The 18,228-nt window shown below is 42.2% G+C and overlaps 1 protein-coding gene across 1 annotated transcript; it reads right to left on the bottom strand.

The window, feature by feature from the left end:
* Nucleotides 1-8,758: 8,758 nt before the first annotated feature.
* On the bottom strand, nucleotides 8,759-13,770 carry get4 (guided entry of tail-anchored proteins factor 4). The gene is made up of 9 exons (XM_036946285.2): nucleotides 13,183-13,770; nucleotides 12,153-12,231; nucleotides 11,937-12,018; nucleotides 11,677-11,826; nucleotides 11,442-11,580; nucleotides 11,193-11,333; nucleotides 11,015-11,090; nucleotides 10,824-10,896; nucleotides 8,759-10,679 (listed from the first exon to the last, which is right to left on the bottom strand). Exons 1-9 carry the CDS (start codon nucleotides 13,323-13,325, stop codon nucleotides 10,585-10,587), a joined length of 978 nt encoding a protein of 325 aa, XP_036802180.1. The 5' UTR covers nucleotides 13,326-13,770; the 3' UTR covers nucleotides 8,759-10,584.
* Nucleotides 13,771-18,228: the final 4,458 nt, after the last annotated feature.

Genomic DNA, 18,228 nt, shown 5'->3' with positions numbered 1-18,228 from the left:
CCAGAAGAGGACTGGCCACCCCTCAAAGCCTGGTTCCTCTCTAGGTTTCTTCCTAGGTTCCTTCCATTCTAGGGAGTTTTTCCTAGCCACCGTGCTTCAACATCTGCAATGCTTGCTGTTTGGGGTTTTAGGCTGGGTTTCTGTATAGCACTTTGTGACATCGGCTGATGTAAAAAGGACTTTATAAATACATTTGATTGATTGATTGATTGATTGACCTGCATTAATACAAGCACACTGCAATATTTGCAAAATATATATATCAATATACAGTGCCTTGCGAAAGTATTCGGCCCCCTTGAACTTTGCGACCTTTTGCCACATTTCAGGCTTCAAACATAAAGATTTAAACTGTATTTTTTTGTGAAGAATCAACAACAAGTGGGACACAGTTTTATATCTTTATGTTTGAAGCCTGAAATGTGGCAAAAGGTCGCAAAGTTCAAGGGGGCCGAATACTTTCACAAGGCACTGTATATCAAAATAATATGAGGTTCCTGCACTTAAGAGAAGTGGGGTTTTTTTCTCCAGATTTTAACAGTACATGGCCAAGATTTTCAAACGTTCATAGATGACCAGCAGGGTCAAATAATAATAATCACAGTGGTTATAGAGGGTGCAACGGGTCAGCACCTCAAGAGTAAATGTCAGTTGGCTTTTCATAGCCGATCATTCAGAGGTAGAAAGAGCAAGTCCAAACAGCAGGTCAGGGACAGGTAGCACATCCAGGTGAAAAGGTCAGGGTTTCATAGCCGCAGGCAGAACAGTTGAAACTGGAGAAGCAGCACGACCAGGTGGACTGTGGACAGAAAGAGTCATCAGGCCAGGTAGTCCTAAGGCATGATCAACATTTTGTGGTTCTTGTCAAGATTCTAGCAGCCGTGTTTAGCACTAATTGAAGTGTATTTAGTGCTTTATCCAGGTAGCCAGAAAGTAGAGCATTGCAGTAGTCTAATCTAGAAGTAACAAAAGCATGGATTCATTTTTCTGAATCATTTTTGGACAGAAAGTTTGAGATTTTTGCAATGTTACGAAGATGGAAAAAAGCTGTCCTTGAAATATTCTTGATATGTTTGTCAAAAGAGAGATTAGGGTCCAAAGTAACGCAGTCCTTCACAGTTTTATTTGAGACGACTGTACAACCATCAAGATGAATTGTCCAATCCAACAGAAGATCTCATTGTTTCTTGGGACCTAGAACTAGGTATCTCTGTTTTGTCCGAGTTTGAAAGTAAAACATTTGACGCCATCCACTTCCTTATGTCGGAAACACAGGCTTCCGGGGTGGGCAATTTTGGGGCTTCACCATGTTTCATCGAAATGTACAGCTATGTGTCGTCCGCATAGCAGTGAAAGTTAACATTATGTTTCCGAATGACATCACCAAGAGGTAAAATATATAGTGAAAACAGTAGTGGTGCAAAAACGGAACTTTGGGGAACGACTACATTTACAGTTGATTTGTCAGTTGACAAACCATCCACAGAGACAGATAAGATCTAAACAAGGACAGAACTTGTCTGTGTAGACCAATTTGGGTTTCCAATCTCTCCAAAAGAATGTGGTGATCGATGGTATCAAAAGCAGCACTAAGATCTAGGAGCGCGAGGACAAATGCAGAGCCTTATAGTTTTTTATATTTTCTGGGTCAGTTTGTATTTTTCAACAGAGGCTTTGTTACTGCAACTTTTAGTGAGTTTGGTACACATCTGGTGGATAGAGAGCCGTTTATTATGTTCAACATAGGAGGGCAAGCACAGGAAGCAGCTCTTTCAGTAGTTTAGTTGGAATAGGGTCCAGTATGCAGCTTGAAGGTTTAGAGGCCAATACTATTTTCATCAATGTGTCAAGAGATATAGTATTAAAAAACTTGAGTGTCTCTCTTGATCCTAGGTCACAGCAGTGTTGTGCAGACTCAGGACAACTGAGCTTTGGAGAAATACGCAGATTTAAAGAGGAGTCCGAAATTTGCTTTCTGATGATCATGATCTTTTGATCAAAGAAGTTGAATTTATCACTGCTGAAGTGAAAGCCATCCTCTCTTGGGGAACGCTGACTTTTAGTTAGCTATGCGACAGTATCAATAATACATTTAGGATTGGCTCTATATAATAAGGTCATCGCCAAAGTGCGCAGTACACAGGTGCACAACAAATAATAACCCTATTAGACAATGAAGACATGCTTGGTGGTGCACATGGACAAATGGTCAGGTTGTAAATGTTACCTTCTCTTATTCCAGGATTACATCAACTGTGCTGAGATGAGGGTGGAGTTCACTTGTCGTCACTTCACTGTGGGTGTTTTAATAGGATCCCCATTAGCTGTTTCAAAAGCAGCAGCTACTCTTCCTGGGATCCAACACAAAACATGAAACATGACATAATACAGAACATCAATAGACAAGCACAGAACTACATAAAAAAAAAATGTTTTTACAAAAAAGCATAAGTTGCCTACATATCAATGCACTCACACAAACTATCTAGGTCAAATAGGGGAGAGGCGTTGTGCCGTGAGGTGCTGCTTTATCTGTTTTTGAGACCAGATTTCCTGTTCACTTGAGCAATATGAGGTGCAACGGAGTTCCATGCAATGGCTCCATATAATTATGTACGCTTGAATTTGTTCTGAATTTGGAGTCTGTGAAAAGACCCCTGGTGGCATGTCTGGTGGGTTAAGTGTGTGTGTCAGAGCTGTGTGTAAATTGACTATGCAAACAATTTGGGATTTTCAAAACAATGTTTCTTCTAAAAAGATGAAGTGATGCAGTCGGTCTCTCCTCAACTGCTAACCAAGAGAGTCTGGCATACATAGTATTTATATCAGCCCTCTGATTACAATGAAGCGCAAGACATGCCACTCTGTTCTGGGCCAGCTGCAGCTTAACTAGGTCTTTCCTTGCAGCACTGCACCACATGACTGGACAATAATCAAGATAAGACTAAACTAGAGCCTGCTGGACTTGCTTTTTGGAGTGTGGTGTCAAAAAAGCAGACCATCTCGTTATCACGGACAGACCTCTCCCCATCTTTACAACCATTGAATCTATGTTTTGACCATGACAGTTTACAATCTAAGGTAACGCCAAGTAATTTTGTCTCCACAACTTGTTCAACAGCCATTCCATTCATTACCAGATTCAGCTGAGGTCTAGACCTTAGGGAATGATTTATACCAAATACAATACTCTTAGTTTTAGAGATGTTCAGGACCAGTTTATTACTGGCCACCCATTCCAAAACAGACTACCAATGAAAGAGTTGTAAGCATCAGGGTCTCCAAATGATTCATGCTAGTATAATCCTTATTTCCTCTTTCTCTCAGAAACGTGAGGTCAACACTGTGCTCTCTGACATCATCAAGCACATTATGCCGGATCGTGCCTTTGACGATGCCTATGCTCAGCTCCAGTCCGTGATAAGGAAGATCCTCACCTACTTTCATGACATCTCTATCCTCTTCTCCATGGTAAGCCTTGGTTTGATATTCTCCAATCTCACACAATCACTCATGTTTGTCAGTGGATTGATCTAATTAGTTTCTCTATGATTCTCCCTTAGGAGTGTTTCCTTCCCTTCGTGGACATGTCCCAGAAGGACAGCGTCAGGGTGGAGGTGTGTCTCTCCATCATGGACATCTTCATTAAGTACGTCTGGTTTAGGCAACACCTTCGTTGATGTCATGCTACGTGGCTAATGACACCCAAGCTAAATATCTCTTCAACTCTTTTCTATGTGAACTCAGTTTGCTTCTGTGCATGTATCCATGTGTCTGTCTGTGTCTGTCCCTTCAGACACCAACAGGAGCACACTAGAGACCCTGTTATCCTCAATGCTCTACTGCACGTCTGCAAGACCATGCACAACTCTGTAAAGTAAGTAGTCAACTGTGGGTGGGTGTGTTATAAAGTGACCCTACTCTCTCTGTGTCCTTTAGCGCACTGACTCTGGAGGATGAGAAGAGATTTGGCCTCTGGCCTTACTGATCAATGGCTTCATACGCATGGTGAGTGTCTGACTGACTACCCCTCCTCTGGGTCCTCATGCACTACTTCTCCTCCTGCATTTCCAAGGCTGACAAACAGTGATCCCCCCCCCCCCCCCCCCCCTCCACGTGAGAACAGCCAAGGAGCCAACCATACCCCCTCATAAGCCCTTATCTACACCGTCTTATCTGTGTGCACATACATACACACGACACCAAGACCACACCTAGACATGGTTGACCTTTATTAACTTGTATGTAGTTCTGTAATTGCAATACAAACATACTTCTTTTGACAGTTGATATCGATCTAGTTAAACGTTGTAATAATTTTCCAAAGGTTACACATAGAGCGCATACTGTATATGCCCTCAACTTATTGTCTTCTTTTCAGGCTGTGAACCAGCTGGCCGTGAAGACAAGCCGTGTGATGAGGGGGAGCCACTCCCATAAGACTGCTGCTTTTGTCAGGGTTTGTCACACCACAGCACTATCTACAGTACCAGTCAAAGTTTGGACACACCACATTCAAGGGTTTTTCTTTATTTCGTAAAACTATTTTCTACATTGTAGAATAATAGTGAAGACATCAAAACTATGAAAAACAATTATGGAATCATGTAGTAACCAAAAAATGGTAAAACATATTTTAGAGTTTAGATTCTTCAAAGGAGCCACCCTCTGCCTTGATGGCAGCTTTGCACACTCTTGACATTCTCTCAACCAGCTTCACCTGGAATGCTTTTCCAACAGTCTTGAAGGAGTTCCCACATATGCTGAGCACTTGTTGGCTGCTTTTCCTTCACACTGCGGTCCAACTCATCCCAAACCATCTCAATTGGGTTGAGGTCGGGTGATTGTGGAGGCCAGGTCATCTGATGCAGCACTCCATCATGCGCCTTCTTGGTCAAATAGCCCTTACACAGCCTGGAGGTGTATTGGGTCATTGTCCTGTTGTTGTCATTGTCCTGTTGGGTCATTGTCCTAAGTGCAAACCAGATGGTATGGCCTATTATTTTAAGGATATAGCCTACAAAGAAATACATTGTGAAGCATTTGCGAGTGAGGTCCTGAGCACTCAGGAGCATGTTTTTATCAAGGATCTCTATACTTTGCTCCTTTCATCTTTGCCTCGATCCTGACTAGTCCCCCAGTCCCTGCTGCTGAAAAACATCCCCACAGCATGATGCTGCCACCACCATGCTTCACCGTAGGGATGGTGCCAGGTTTCCTCCAGACGTGACTCTTGGTTTTGCGACTGCACTTGAATAAACTTTCAAAGTTCTTGAAATGTTCCGGATTGACTGACCTCCGTGTCTTAAAGTAATGATGGACTGTCGTTTCTTCTGTATACCACCCCTACCTTGTTGTTGCTGTATACCACCGCTACCTTGTCACAACAACTGATTGGCTCAAATGCATTAAGGAAAGAAATTCCACAAATTAACTTTTAACAAGGCACGCCTGTTAATTGAAATGCATTCTAGGTGACAACCTCATGAAGCTGGTTGAGAGAATGCCAAGAGTGTGCAAACCTGTCATCAAGGAAAAGAGTGGCTACTTTGAACAATCTCAAATATAAAGTAGATTTTGATTTGTTTAACTCTTTTTTTGGTTACTACATGATTCCATGTGTTATTTCATAGTTTAAATATATCTTCACTATTATTCTACAATGTAGAAAATAGTAATACAAATATATAAAAAAAAATTAAAAAACTTTGAATCAGTAGGTGTGTCCAAACTTTTGACTGGTACTTTATGCCAACAACAACATTTTGCAGACCCTTTTATCCAAAGCAACTTACAGTCATGGGAAGGAGGGATGCCTCGTCAGTTCTACAACAGAATGCATTCAACTGAAATGTGTCCTCCGCATTTAACCCAACCCCTCTGAATCAGAGAGGTGCGTGGGGCTGCCATAATCGACATCCAAAGACGCCCGGGGAACAGTGGGTTAACTGCCTAGCTCAGGGGCAGAACAACATATTTTTACCTTGTCAGCTTGGGGATTCGATCCAGCAACCTTTCAGTTACTGGCCCAACGCTCTAACCACTAGTCTAACCACCTGCCGCCTCATGCTTGCATACATTTGAAGTACGAGTGGTCCTGGGAATCCAACCCACTATCCTGATGTTGCAAGCCCATGCTCTACCAACTGAGATACAGAGGACCATATGACATTGATTTCTCAGAGTAGACTTCAGAAATATAGAAGAAAGTGAAATGAAAGAATCATTGGAGTCAAAGTCGCTGCTTATGCATGTTCTTTGTATTTTTCCATAGAACATGTTTTACTTAACTGTCCTCTCTTATCCCTTCATGTTCTTCCTCTTTGTGCCATAGAGTGTTCGTAGACAGGGTAGTCTAGCCTTCTCTCTGTTTGGCTGCCTCTTGGCTCATGGGGAGCTACGCAACAACAAACTCAACCTGTGGAATCTGAGCCACACACGCACCTCCGTGAGTGTAAAACAGGCAGTTTTAGGTGCAAGAACAAAACATGGAGAGATATTCACTATCTCTATATACACACAACACAGAATATGGTTTATTTCTTAGTCGCCCTCTTTTTCTTGACAGGTGAGGACACTAGAATTCATCAAGCGCCAGGCCCAGCAGCCAGACATGGTTCAACACCTCACCCTGCAGTCTAGGACCTGAGGCCATCAACTACATCCCCTGTCCCATACATCTACAGGGCCTTCAGAATGTTTTCACACCCCTTGACTTTATCATTTTGTGATACAGCCTGAATTTTAAAATGATTACATTTGGATTAATTTTGTCACTGGCCTACACACAATACCCCAAAATGTCAAAGTGGAATTGTTATTCAAAATGTTTACAAATGTATAAAAAATATAAAGCTGAAAAGTCTTGAGTCAATAAGCATTCAACCCCTTTGTTTTGTTTAAAAATAAATCAGTTCAGGAGTAAAGATTTGCTTAACAACTCGCATAAGTTGTATTGACTCCCTCTGTGTGTAATAAGTGTCTAACATGATTTTTTGAATGACTCATCTCCGTACCCCACACATACAATCATCTGTAAGGTCCCTCAGTCGAGCAGTGAATTTCAAACACAGACTCAACCACAAAGACCAGCAAGGTTTTCCAATGCCTCACAAAGAAGGGCACCTATTGGTAGATGAGTAAAAAAATTAAAAAAGCAGACATTGAATATCTGTTTGAGCATAGTGAAGTTATTAATTACACTTTGGTGTATCAATACACTCAGTCACTACAAAGATACAGGCGTCTTTCCTAACACAGTTACTGGGGAGGAAGGAAACCACTCAGGTATTTCACCATGAAGCCAGTGGTGACTTTAAAACAGTTACAGAGTTGAATATCTGTGATAGGAGAAAACTGAGGATGGATCAACAACATTGAAGTTACTCCACAATACTAACTTAATTGACAGAGTGAAAAGAAGGAAGCCTGAACAGAATAAAAATATTCCAAAACATGCATCCTGTTTGCATCAAGGCACTGAAGTAATGCTGCAAAAAATGTGGTAAAGCAAGTTAACTTTTTGTCCTGAATACAAAGTGTTATGTTTGAGGCAAATCCAATAAAACACATTACTGAGTACCACGCTCCATATTTTCAGGTATAGTGGTGGCTGCATCATGTTATGGGCATGCTTGTAATCGTTGAGGACTGGGGAGTTTTTCAGAATAAAAAAAGAAACGGAATGGAGCTAAGCACAGGCAAAATTCTAGAGGAAAACCTAGTTCAGTCTGCTTTCCACCAGACACTGGGAGATTAATTCACCTTTCAGCAGGACAATAACCTAAAACAGAAGGCCAAATCTACACTGGAGTTGCTTACCAAGAAGACAGTGAATGTTCCTGAGTGGCCTAGTTACAGTTTTGACTTAAATCTACAAGACCTGAAAATGGTTGTTTAGCAATGATCAACAACCAATTTGACAGAGCTTTAAGAATTTTGAAAATAATGGGCAAATGTTGCACAATCCACGTGTGGAAAGCTCTTAAGAGACTAACAGCTGCCAAAGGTGCTTCTACAAAGTATCAACTCAGGGGTGTGAATAATTATGTAAATTAGATACCTGTATTTCCTTTTCAATAAATTAGCAAACATTTCTAAAAACATGTTTTCACTTTGTCATTCTGAGGTATTGTGTGTAGATGGGTGAGACAATTTATTTATTTTTTAAATCAATTTTGAATTCAGGCTGAATAAGTCAATGGGTATGAGTACTTTCTGAAGACACTGTACATCATCCCCTGTAGGGATTGTCTCACCTTAAAACTGCATCTGTTTAGTGCCCACTAGGTGTCAACTAGGCCCCTGGAGGACTGTACACTTGCAGATTTTACAGTATTTCAGTATTTCATTTGGACCTAGTAAACTAGGTTTGTTGCCTCCAGCCAATAAGTTACATCAATTGATCAATTCATTTCCAGATTGATATGACACTCCCTCTTCAAGCCTAGACTGATCCTAGATAGGAAGAGCTCCTTACTATACCATGAACGAACATTATAGATAACTGATTCATACAGTGACGTTAAACTTTACTCCATTTCAAATGATTGTATACTTGTGTATTTCTACAGAAATTACGTTTCTCCATTCTGCGCTAACATTTTGTATATTATTGTAATAATGTCTGAACATACAAGATTGAAAAAAAAAAAAAAAAAAAACTAAATCGTGATATTGGGTATTTGTTTTGGCTCCTCCGAAAGCAACCAACTCATTCAAGCCCAGCACTCTTTAAAAAGACTGAGGACAGAGAAGCTATCACCATTTGTTTATTTACTCAATAAGTCAATCATTTAAAAAGACAAACAACCCCCATTTGCATTCAAATGAAATGATCAAAAACCAAATGTTATGTTCACCATGCTGGCTTGCTTGCCAGAGCCCCGGTCTGTCTAAAAAGCCTTTAATCACACATATCCCTCAACTCCGGTAGTGTTCCCTAAATATTCTGCGCATTACCGTACATACGACTCACACACACCGGAAGAATATATATATATATATTCAGGCATTTAATGCTATCCAGGCAACTTATCTTGTTGAGTTAGTGCATTGAATAATGATGTAACCAATGGCATTAACTTATTTTCTTAAGCGGAGATATTTGTAGTGATCCTTTGTGGCTCAGTTGATCAGAGCAACACGCTAGAAAAGCCAGGGTAGTGTGTTCTACTGCTGAGACCATCCATACGTAAAATGTACGCACGGAAGACTAAGTAGCTTTGGATAAAAACGTCTGCTAAATGGCATATGTTATAGTAGTAACACTTATGGAAATCATGGCGATTATCAAAGATGTAACATTATAATAACAATATCTGAAGGATGTGTCTGTTCACTTGGAAGAGTCACGTGAGAATTTTAATAGCAGTTATAATTCCAAAATAGATAAGAACCTTTCACCACTCTTCTTAAACATGAATTCAAGAAATTCCCAAAACACATAATGTTAGCAGTGGAAAATGTCAAAGAACTGGCTTAAACAACCACTGTATACTCTATACACGTAAAAGGAGTCTTCGTGTTGGATACTGGGGTATATTTAAACCAAACCATGTGAGATTAATAATTAAGCTTCTGGATATAGACAATATAATTCGACAGTAGGCTGGGATTTTTTTTGTTTTTATCTTAGTATTTTTAAATTTCTTGTTTTTTTTCTGGTCTCAAACATCTGGACCGACAAAATGGCGCAGTCACCAACTCAATCTGACAATGTATCAGGGGGGGGGGATGTATTAGAAGACTTCAACGTAACTGATTTGCATTCACATGAGCATGCCAAACACATTTAACACATACAGGTATATGACCTGAGCATACCCATCTACCAGTGGAGGTTGCTGAGGGGAGGATGACTAATGATGGCTGGAACAGCGCTAATGGAATGGCAAACACATAGAAACCATGTGTTTTATACCATTCCACTCGAGCCATTACCATGAGCTTGTCCTCCCCAATTAAGGTGCCACCAACCTCCTGTGCCATCTACCCGTCTACTCCTGTCGACGTAAACACACGTAATCTTTCATATGGATTATGAGTAATGGTCAAGTCCGGCATTAGCTTGCAGCCAGGTGTACGATGCCTGACAGGTATGTCTCTCTACACCATGCAACTACCACATTACAAGTTGTTTATAGTAATTCTTGAATACAAATTACTACCTGCACCTGTGGAAGATGCATGGTATATGAGAAAAAGCAGCACTCCCTAGAATGAAAAGGGTTTCTTTGTTGTTGTTGTTGTAGTATCCCAGGCTGATGTGTTATTTTACGAGTTGAATTATGACTGAAATGAATACACAGCCATTGAATCTTTTCTGTCCCTGTGGATGAGAGAAAATAAGTCCAGGGAAGGAAGGATTGCAGTTGCTCTCTTATCCTTTTTAAAGAAACAAACCTACACAGAAAATTGTCCAAAACGAAGAAACAAAAACTATATAAAAAACAAACATAACTCAAACGGAAGGAGTTTGCATTTTGGCGCAGTCCAGGCAGTGCTGAGGGGGATAGTTTGGCCTGCTCTTTGTTCGGGTTCTTGTTGGATGTGGAGGGGTCAGCCTTGCACTACCCTGTGCTCTCAGTCCAGCTCAATGGGGCTGCCGTGCTCCTGTGCTTCCTCTCCCTCCTCATCCTCACCCTCACCTGAGCCCATCAGGCTGTTCAACAGGTTTCCTGACAGATACAGAACACACTTGAATGAAACACATAAACATACCGTTTCACCAAAGCAGCTTTCAATGGTGATCAGAATGAGTTTGTAAAAATACTGCTTAGTTCATGCCTGGTATTTAAGAGATGACAGTCACAAGCACTTACCTAGCAATCCACCATATGATGAAGACTGTTTGGGTGGCACCCCGAAGAAAAGCTGTCCTATCCTGTCGAGATACTGATGCAGCAGGCAGTCAATGTAACAGGAGGGGTAGAGGAGAAGAGGGGGGAATCATTAGACACCATGCCGAGTTACATTGCTACATGAGGAACACTCATTAAAGGGTCAAGCTCACCTCATTATACATAGGGTCCCTCTTCAGGGAAGGCTGATACTGCTCACATAGCACCGTGAACACTGTTAATTTGCCTCTGCAGAGTAAAACAGAAAAAGTTGAGGCACATTTATGAGAACCTGGAAAAACAGTGTTTTATTCCCTGAAGGTTTTGGTAGTTGAATAAATAAGGCCTTACCCATCCACTGCCAGCAAGAGAAACCAGATAAAGTTGAGCAAGGGCTGCACAAAGGGAGGATCCTTCTCTATTGAGGGGTGTTTCTGTGTATATGTGCTGAACACTACAGATGCACTGTTTTTGTTCTTTAAACAGAGGAACCTGAGCAGGAAGAGGGAGGGGCAGAGGTGAACAAGCGATTAAACAGCAGAACAAGCAGCTTTTGTTGACAGATTGAAAACAGATGAGGGTGCAGGGAGACAGACTTACTGCAGGACGGCCTGTGCCACAAACATGTCCACCTCACTGCGAAAGCCCCGCTGCGCTGAGTACTCCACCAGCATCTGGGCACATCCCTCTCCATCAGAGGAGTGCAAGAAGTGGTAGCGAGACTCACTGTAGTTTTGCTCTAAACAGATAGAATTATATCATATGCAACCTCTGTTCAAGGAAACATGAAAATGATAACCTTGCAGTTTAATGTTCAGAGTTTTCTACTGAATACCTTTCCACAAGGTGACTGCTAGGAGCTGATGCAGTTTGGGGGCGCCCAGCTTCCCTGAGCCACCTGTGGACCACTTGAGTGCGCGGGACACAAATGCTACTCTCTCTGGGGAGTTGGGGTCCATCAAACTGAACAGCTTAGCCAGGTGCTCTGAAATTACAACCCAGAGGAGCTTAACACAGCGACTACGGCACACTGACACTAACTGCGTTCATACTGTTTAACTACAATTCATTATATACACACACACGTTAGCTCACCTAAGTCTTCGTCCTCCACCTTCGCCTCAGATTTCTCCAAAGACTCTAGCACCAACATTGACAGGTCTGCAGCACTGTTAAGCTGTGGATGACAAAAACCTGTAATTTGCCACATAACTCACAACTGTTTAGCTGTGGATAATTAAAATTGCTATTGCCAATGCCACAAAAACAGCCGAAATGCAATGAATGCCCCAGCGTCATGACTTCTTATACCTGGTTGTAGCTGAAGAAGAGCTGGGCGCCATTGTACATCAACTCCCTGGCATCGGTGTGCTTTGCTTGTGAAATATACCTGTGTCAAACAGAGATGGCAAATGTCATGTCACTGACAAACTGAATTGAAACCAGGCTAAGCAAGTGACAGTATCAATCAAATGTATTTATAAAGCCCTTTTTACATCAGCCGAGTGACAGTATGGATGTTAGTCTGGTGGTCCCCCTGCCTATGAAATAATGAGGGCTGAAAAGTAATACTCAGTCACTGGGCCAACATTTCTCAATACACGACAGTGAATCGCAGTTATTTGTCAGTTACTAGGCACACACAGTTCTCATGTGAAGTTAGGCTACCTGTCATGACAGTCAAAAAAATTGAAGTACAACAGTAAGTGAATGAATTACACCCAATGACTGATGACACCATCGCTATTAAAATAGTGATGGAAGGTTAGGAACCATGGGCAATACCAACACCCATAGCTAAATTGATTGTGACTGTGTAGCAAAGACGACTAGCTAGCTAACGTTAGCTGGTTAGGACATGTAAGTTAGCTAAAACAAACTAGCCTGCTCACGTTGGCTAACTACACACACTCTAGCTAGCGAGATAGCCAACTAGCGTTAGCTACTACTTGTATCTGACATGATTGTTACTGGGCTGGAGATGACAGTCTGATTATCAGTGTGTCAGGTCAGTGAACTGTATCTTTACTAAACAAAAACGTACACTTATGGGTAACTAGTTAGAAAAACGAGATGGACTGGCTAGCTAGCTAGCGTATATTGCGACATTAGCTAGGCTAGCTCGCATGCTGTGTCCCATTTTGGGACTTGGAGTGATTGACGCAAAAAACTGTCCAAACAAAAAGAAGGACTGACCCGAGTGGGTGGGGCAGTACCTTGAATATACCAATCATACACTAAAATGTAGGCAGCAAGGTTAACAAGCATAACGATCTGGAAAGGGGAGGCCCAAAAGCGAACTAATAATCTCACCGGGCTAACGAAAATAGAAATTACTTACCTAAAAAATAAGGTTCTGTACATCTGGTGAGCTTCATAGTAATCTCCCTTTTCCACACTGGCTCGCAGTTTCCCTTCAACCCGCTGCGTTCCTCCACGGTTTCTTGCATTGGAGCACTTCAGAGCCTCCTGCTCCGACATCATTATTGTTTGTTCCCAGCAACTCGGCCCAACAACCAAACGTTGACACTGACAGTGCAGAAAGCGGATACACAAAAAATACCTAGCATTGACCCATTTTACTTGCCGTAGTTAGTTATGGCACAGACCGAATGGGCAACACAGACACGCCACAGGGGTTATAAAGCTGAAGCATCCGTTCAGAACGTTTTCTCACCACCAAATATGGTAGAGAGAGGAAGTCCAGTGGCAAGTAGTGGGAGAGGATGGAACTGGGTGAAACTGTGTCGACATTCTGCAAATGTTCTCATCGATGAAACATCTGATCTCAATACATTTTATGTTCCCAAAACTAAAATCTGTTACGAACACAATGCATTAAGTTTTATAGACTTTACCCTTTGCCAAAGTCTTTAAAAAATAGCGTTGTTTAGAAGGAGTGCAAGATTTGTGCACATGCGCACTTCACAGAGGAGGCGTTCCCTGAAGGAAATCTATAAATACTGTATCTTTGGCTATGACCTTGTGTTGTTTACATCCAAGTCAGGTACTATCAAATAGAGTCTGGAGCGTTAGTGACCAGATTCCCTGCTAAAGTTAGGCCACTTTAATTTCACTAATTTGGGGTTTTAACACATTTTCACCGTTTTATTACAGTTACCTTATTTATGTGATAAAACGTTTTTTTTTTTTTTTTTAAATATATATTTTTTTAAATCTACGGTCACAATGAGATAGGGTGCAGGCCAGTTTAGTTGAGTCTGCCACTAGCACAGTCAGTGCAGTCAGCTCAGCTTTTTTATAGAGACAGTGCCTCGGTCTAGGTCCACCAAAACTTAACATGGCAGTGTTGGCCTTAGCAGTCTCACTGAATAAAATACCTCCTCCGTTCCTGTCGTTATTGAAAGAGATTGTGATCAGTGGAGATTTTAGCATGTAAATCTTGGTGGGGCAAACAAACAAAAACATGTTTTAGATGCCAGCAAAGCCATGACACAACACAACACTAAACAATACATTAATTGCACTGTAACGGTTTCAAACGGTGCCCACAAACTGTTAGGGCCTACATAAAGATGTCCCAACAGCAGAGCTTTCTTTTCAGCACCATGGAGTGAATCCTTACCACTGCTACACCTGGCTATCAGCGGAGCCTTGTCTGGCACAAAAACAGTTCATTCAGCCTCATTTACGGACTTTAAAAAAAACATAGCTGATATGGCTAACTTGCTTAAACAAATGTGGTTTCTATTGACAATTAGGATGTACAAACTATGGCATAAGGGGACAACAAGCAGATTAGAGGCAACTGAAAACTGCTGTTCACAAATGCTCTCCATCCAACCTCACTGAGCTCGAGCTATTTTGCAAGAAGGAATGGGAAAAAATGTCAGTCTCTCGATGTGCAAAACTGATAGAGACATACCCCAAGCGACTTACAGCTGTAATCGCAGCAAAAGGTGGCGCTACAAAGTATTAACTTAAGGGGGCTGAATAATTTTGCACGCCCAATTTTTCAGTTTTTGATTTGTTAAAAAAGTTTGAAATATCCAATAAATGTCGTTCCACTTCATGATTGTGTCCCACTTGTTGTTGATTCTTCACAAAAAAATACAGTTTTATATCTTTATGTTTGAAGCCTGAAATGTGGCAAAGTTCAAGGGGGCCGAATACTTTCGCAAGGCACTGTACGTAAACAACAGCTGGTACACGATATCTAAGGAAGTCTTGAGGTTAAGTGTCTCATGATAAGCTCTAGGCCACACTATCTACCTAGAGAGTTTTCATCTGTATTTTTCGTAGCTCTCTACATACCACCACAGACCGATGCTGGCACTAAAACCGCACTCAATGAGCTGTATACCGCCATAAGCAAACAGGAAAACTCCCGGGGACTTTAATGCAGGGAAACTTAAATCAGTTTTACCTAATTTCTATCAGCATGATAAATGTGCAACCAGAGGGAAATTTTTTTTAACTTTACTCCACACACAGAGACACGTACAAAGCTCTTCCTCGCCCTCCATTTGGCAAATCTGACCATAATTCTATCCTCCTGATTCCTGCTTACAAGCAGAAATTAAAGCAGGAAGCACCAGTGACTCAGTCTATAAAAAAGTGGTCAGATGAAGCAGATGCTAAACTACAGGACTGTTTTGCTAGCACAGACTGGAATATGTTTAGGGACTCTTCCAATGGCATTGAGGAGTACACCACATCAGTCACTGGCTTTATCAATAAGTGCATCGAGGACGTCCGTCCTCATGGATTACAGGCAACATTCGCACTGAGATAAAGGGTAGAGCTGCCACTTTCAAGGAGTGGGACTCTAACCTGGAAGCTTAGAAGATATCCCGCTATGCCCTCTGACGAACCATCAAACAGGCAAAGCGTCAATACAGGACTAAGATTGAATCCTACTACACCGGCTAAGACGCTCGTCGGATGTGACAGGGTTTGCAAACTATTACAGACTACAAAGGGAAGCATAGCCGAGAGCTGCCCAGTGACACGAGCCAACCAGACGAGCGAAATAACTTCTATGCTCGCTTTGAGGCAAGTTACACTGAAACATGCATGAGAGCATCAGCTGTTCCGGACGACTGTGTGATCACGCCACCCGCATCCGATGTGAGTAAGACCTTTAAACAGGTCAACATTCACAAGGCCACAGAGCCAGACAGATTACCAGGATGTGTACTCTGAGCATGCGCTGACCAATTGGCAAGTGTCTTCACTGACATTTTCAACCTCTCCCTGTCTGAGTCTGTAATACCAACATGTTTCAAGCAGACCACCATAATCCCTGTGCCCAAAACACTAAGGTAACCTGCCTAAATGACTACCGACCCATAGCACTTACGTCTGTAGCCATGAAATGCTTTGAAAGGCTGATCAAACCCTAGACTCACTCCAATTTGTATACTGCACCAACAGATAGACAGATGATGCAATCTCTATTGCACTTCACACTGCCCTTTCACACCTGGAAAAAGGAACACCTATGTGAGAATGCTATTCATTTACTACAGCGCAGCGTTCAACACCATAGTGCCCTCAAAGCTCATTGCTAATCGCTAAGCTAAGGCCCCTGGGACTAAACACCTCCCTCTGCAACTGGATCCTGGACTTCCTGACGGGCCACCCCCAGGTGGTAAGGGTAGGTAACCACACATCTGCCACTCTGATCCTCAACACAGGGGCCCCTCAGGGGTTCGTGTTTAGTCCCCTCCTGTACTCCCTATTCACTCATGACTGCATGGCCAGGCACGACTCCAACACCATCATCAAGTTTGCTGATGACTCAACAGTGGTAGGCCTGAACACAGACAACGATGAGACAGCCTATAGGGAGAGAGGTCAATGACCTGACTGTGTGGTGCAAGGACAGCAACCTCTCCCTCAACGTGGTCAAGATAAAGGAGATGATTGTGGACTACAAGAAGAGGAGTACCGAACACAACCCCATTCTCATTGACGGGGCTGTAGTGGAGCAGGTTGAGAGCTTCAAGTTCCTTGGCGTCCACATCACCAACAAACTAACATGGTCCAAGCACACCAAGATGTTCTGAAGAGGGTACAACAAAACCTATTCCCTCTCAGGAGACTGAAAAGATTTGGCATGGGTCCTCAGATCCTCAAAAGGTTTTACAGCTGCACCATCGAGAGCATCCTGACTGCTTGCATCACTGCCTGGTATGGAAACTGCTCGGCCTCCGACCGCAAGGCACTACAGAGGGTAGGGCATACTTCCCAGTACATCACCGGGCCAAGCTTCCTGCCATCCATGACCTCTATACCAGGCGGTGTCAGAGGAAGGCCCTAAGAATTGGCAAACACTCCAGCCACCCTAGACATAGACTGTTCTCTCTGCTACCGCACGGCAAGCGGTACTGGAGCGCCAAGTCTAGGTCCAAGAGGCTTCTAAACTGCTTCTACCCCCAAGCCATAAGGCTCCTGAACAGCTAATCAAATGGCTACCTCCCCTTCTACTCTGCTGCTGCTCTCTGTTATTATCTATGCATAGTCACTTTAATAACTCTACCTACATGTACATATCACCTTAATTATCTCGACACCGGTGCCCCCGCACATTGACTCTGTTCCGGTACCCGCTGTACATAGCCCCGCTATTGTTATTTACATCTGCTCTTTAATTATTTGCTATTCTTATCTCATACGTTTTTGGGGGGGGGTATTTTCTTAAACTGCATTGTTGGTTAAGGGCTTGTAAGTAAGCATTTCACCCTAAGGTCTACTACACCTGTTGTATTCAGCGCATGTGACAATGAAAATTTGATTTGATTTGAATTTACTGTGTTAAATAAGGACTCTCCTCCTGGTTACACTAGTGACCAAATCCCCCTCCGCATCCCATTAAGGGATGTATTGCTAAAATTTATGACCTCAAATTTGAATTTACGGGAAAAACATGACTGCGTTTTTGTCTTTTAAGCTTCTAGTCATGAAAACTATGCAGCCTACTCAATCACTTCCAACATGTCTCCAAACCTACACATCGCCATAGTCATACCCTGGATCTAGTTTTGTCCCATGGAATAAATATTGTGGATCTAAATGTTTTTCCTCATAATCTTGGACTATTGGACCACCATGTTATTACGTTTGAAATAGCAACAAATGATCTGCTCAAACCCCAACCAAAGATTATCAAAAGCTGCGATATAAATTCTCTGACAACCCAAAGATTCCTAAATGCCCTTCCAGACTCCCTCCACCTACCCAAAGTCTTCAGAGTACAAAAATCAGTTAACCACCTAACCAAGGATGTAAATTGAACCTTTTCGTAATACCCAGAACTGCCAGGACATAGGATTTCTTTAATCCTGTATCTTTTGACACATTCACAAAAATAGTAATGGCCTCTAAACCTTCCAGCTGCCTACTGGACCCTATTCCAACTAAA

This window comes from Oncorhynchus mykiss, chromosome 16 (genome assembly GCF_057628025.1).
Source record: "Oncorhynchus mykiss isolate SJ-2025 chromosome 16, ASM5762802v1, whole genome shotgun sequence".
Lineage (NCBI taxonomy): Eukaryota > Metazoa > Chordata > Actinopteri > Salmoniformes > Salmonidae > Oncorhynchus > Oncorhynchus mykiss.
This window is presented reverse-complemented; position numbering and strand designations above follow the sequence as displayed.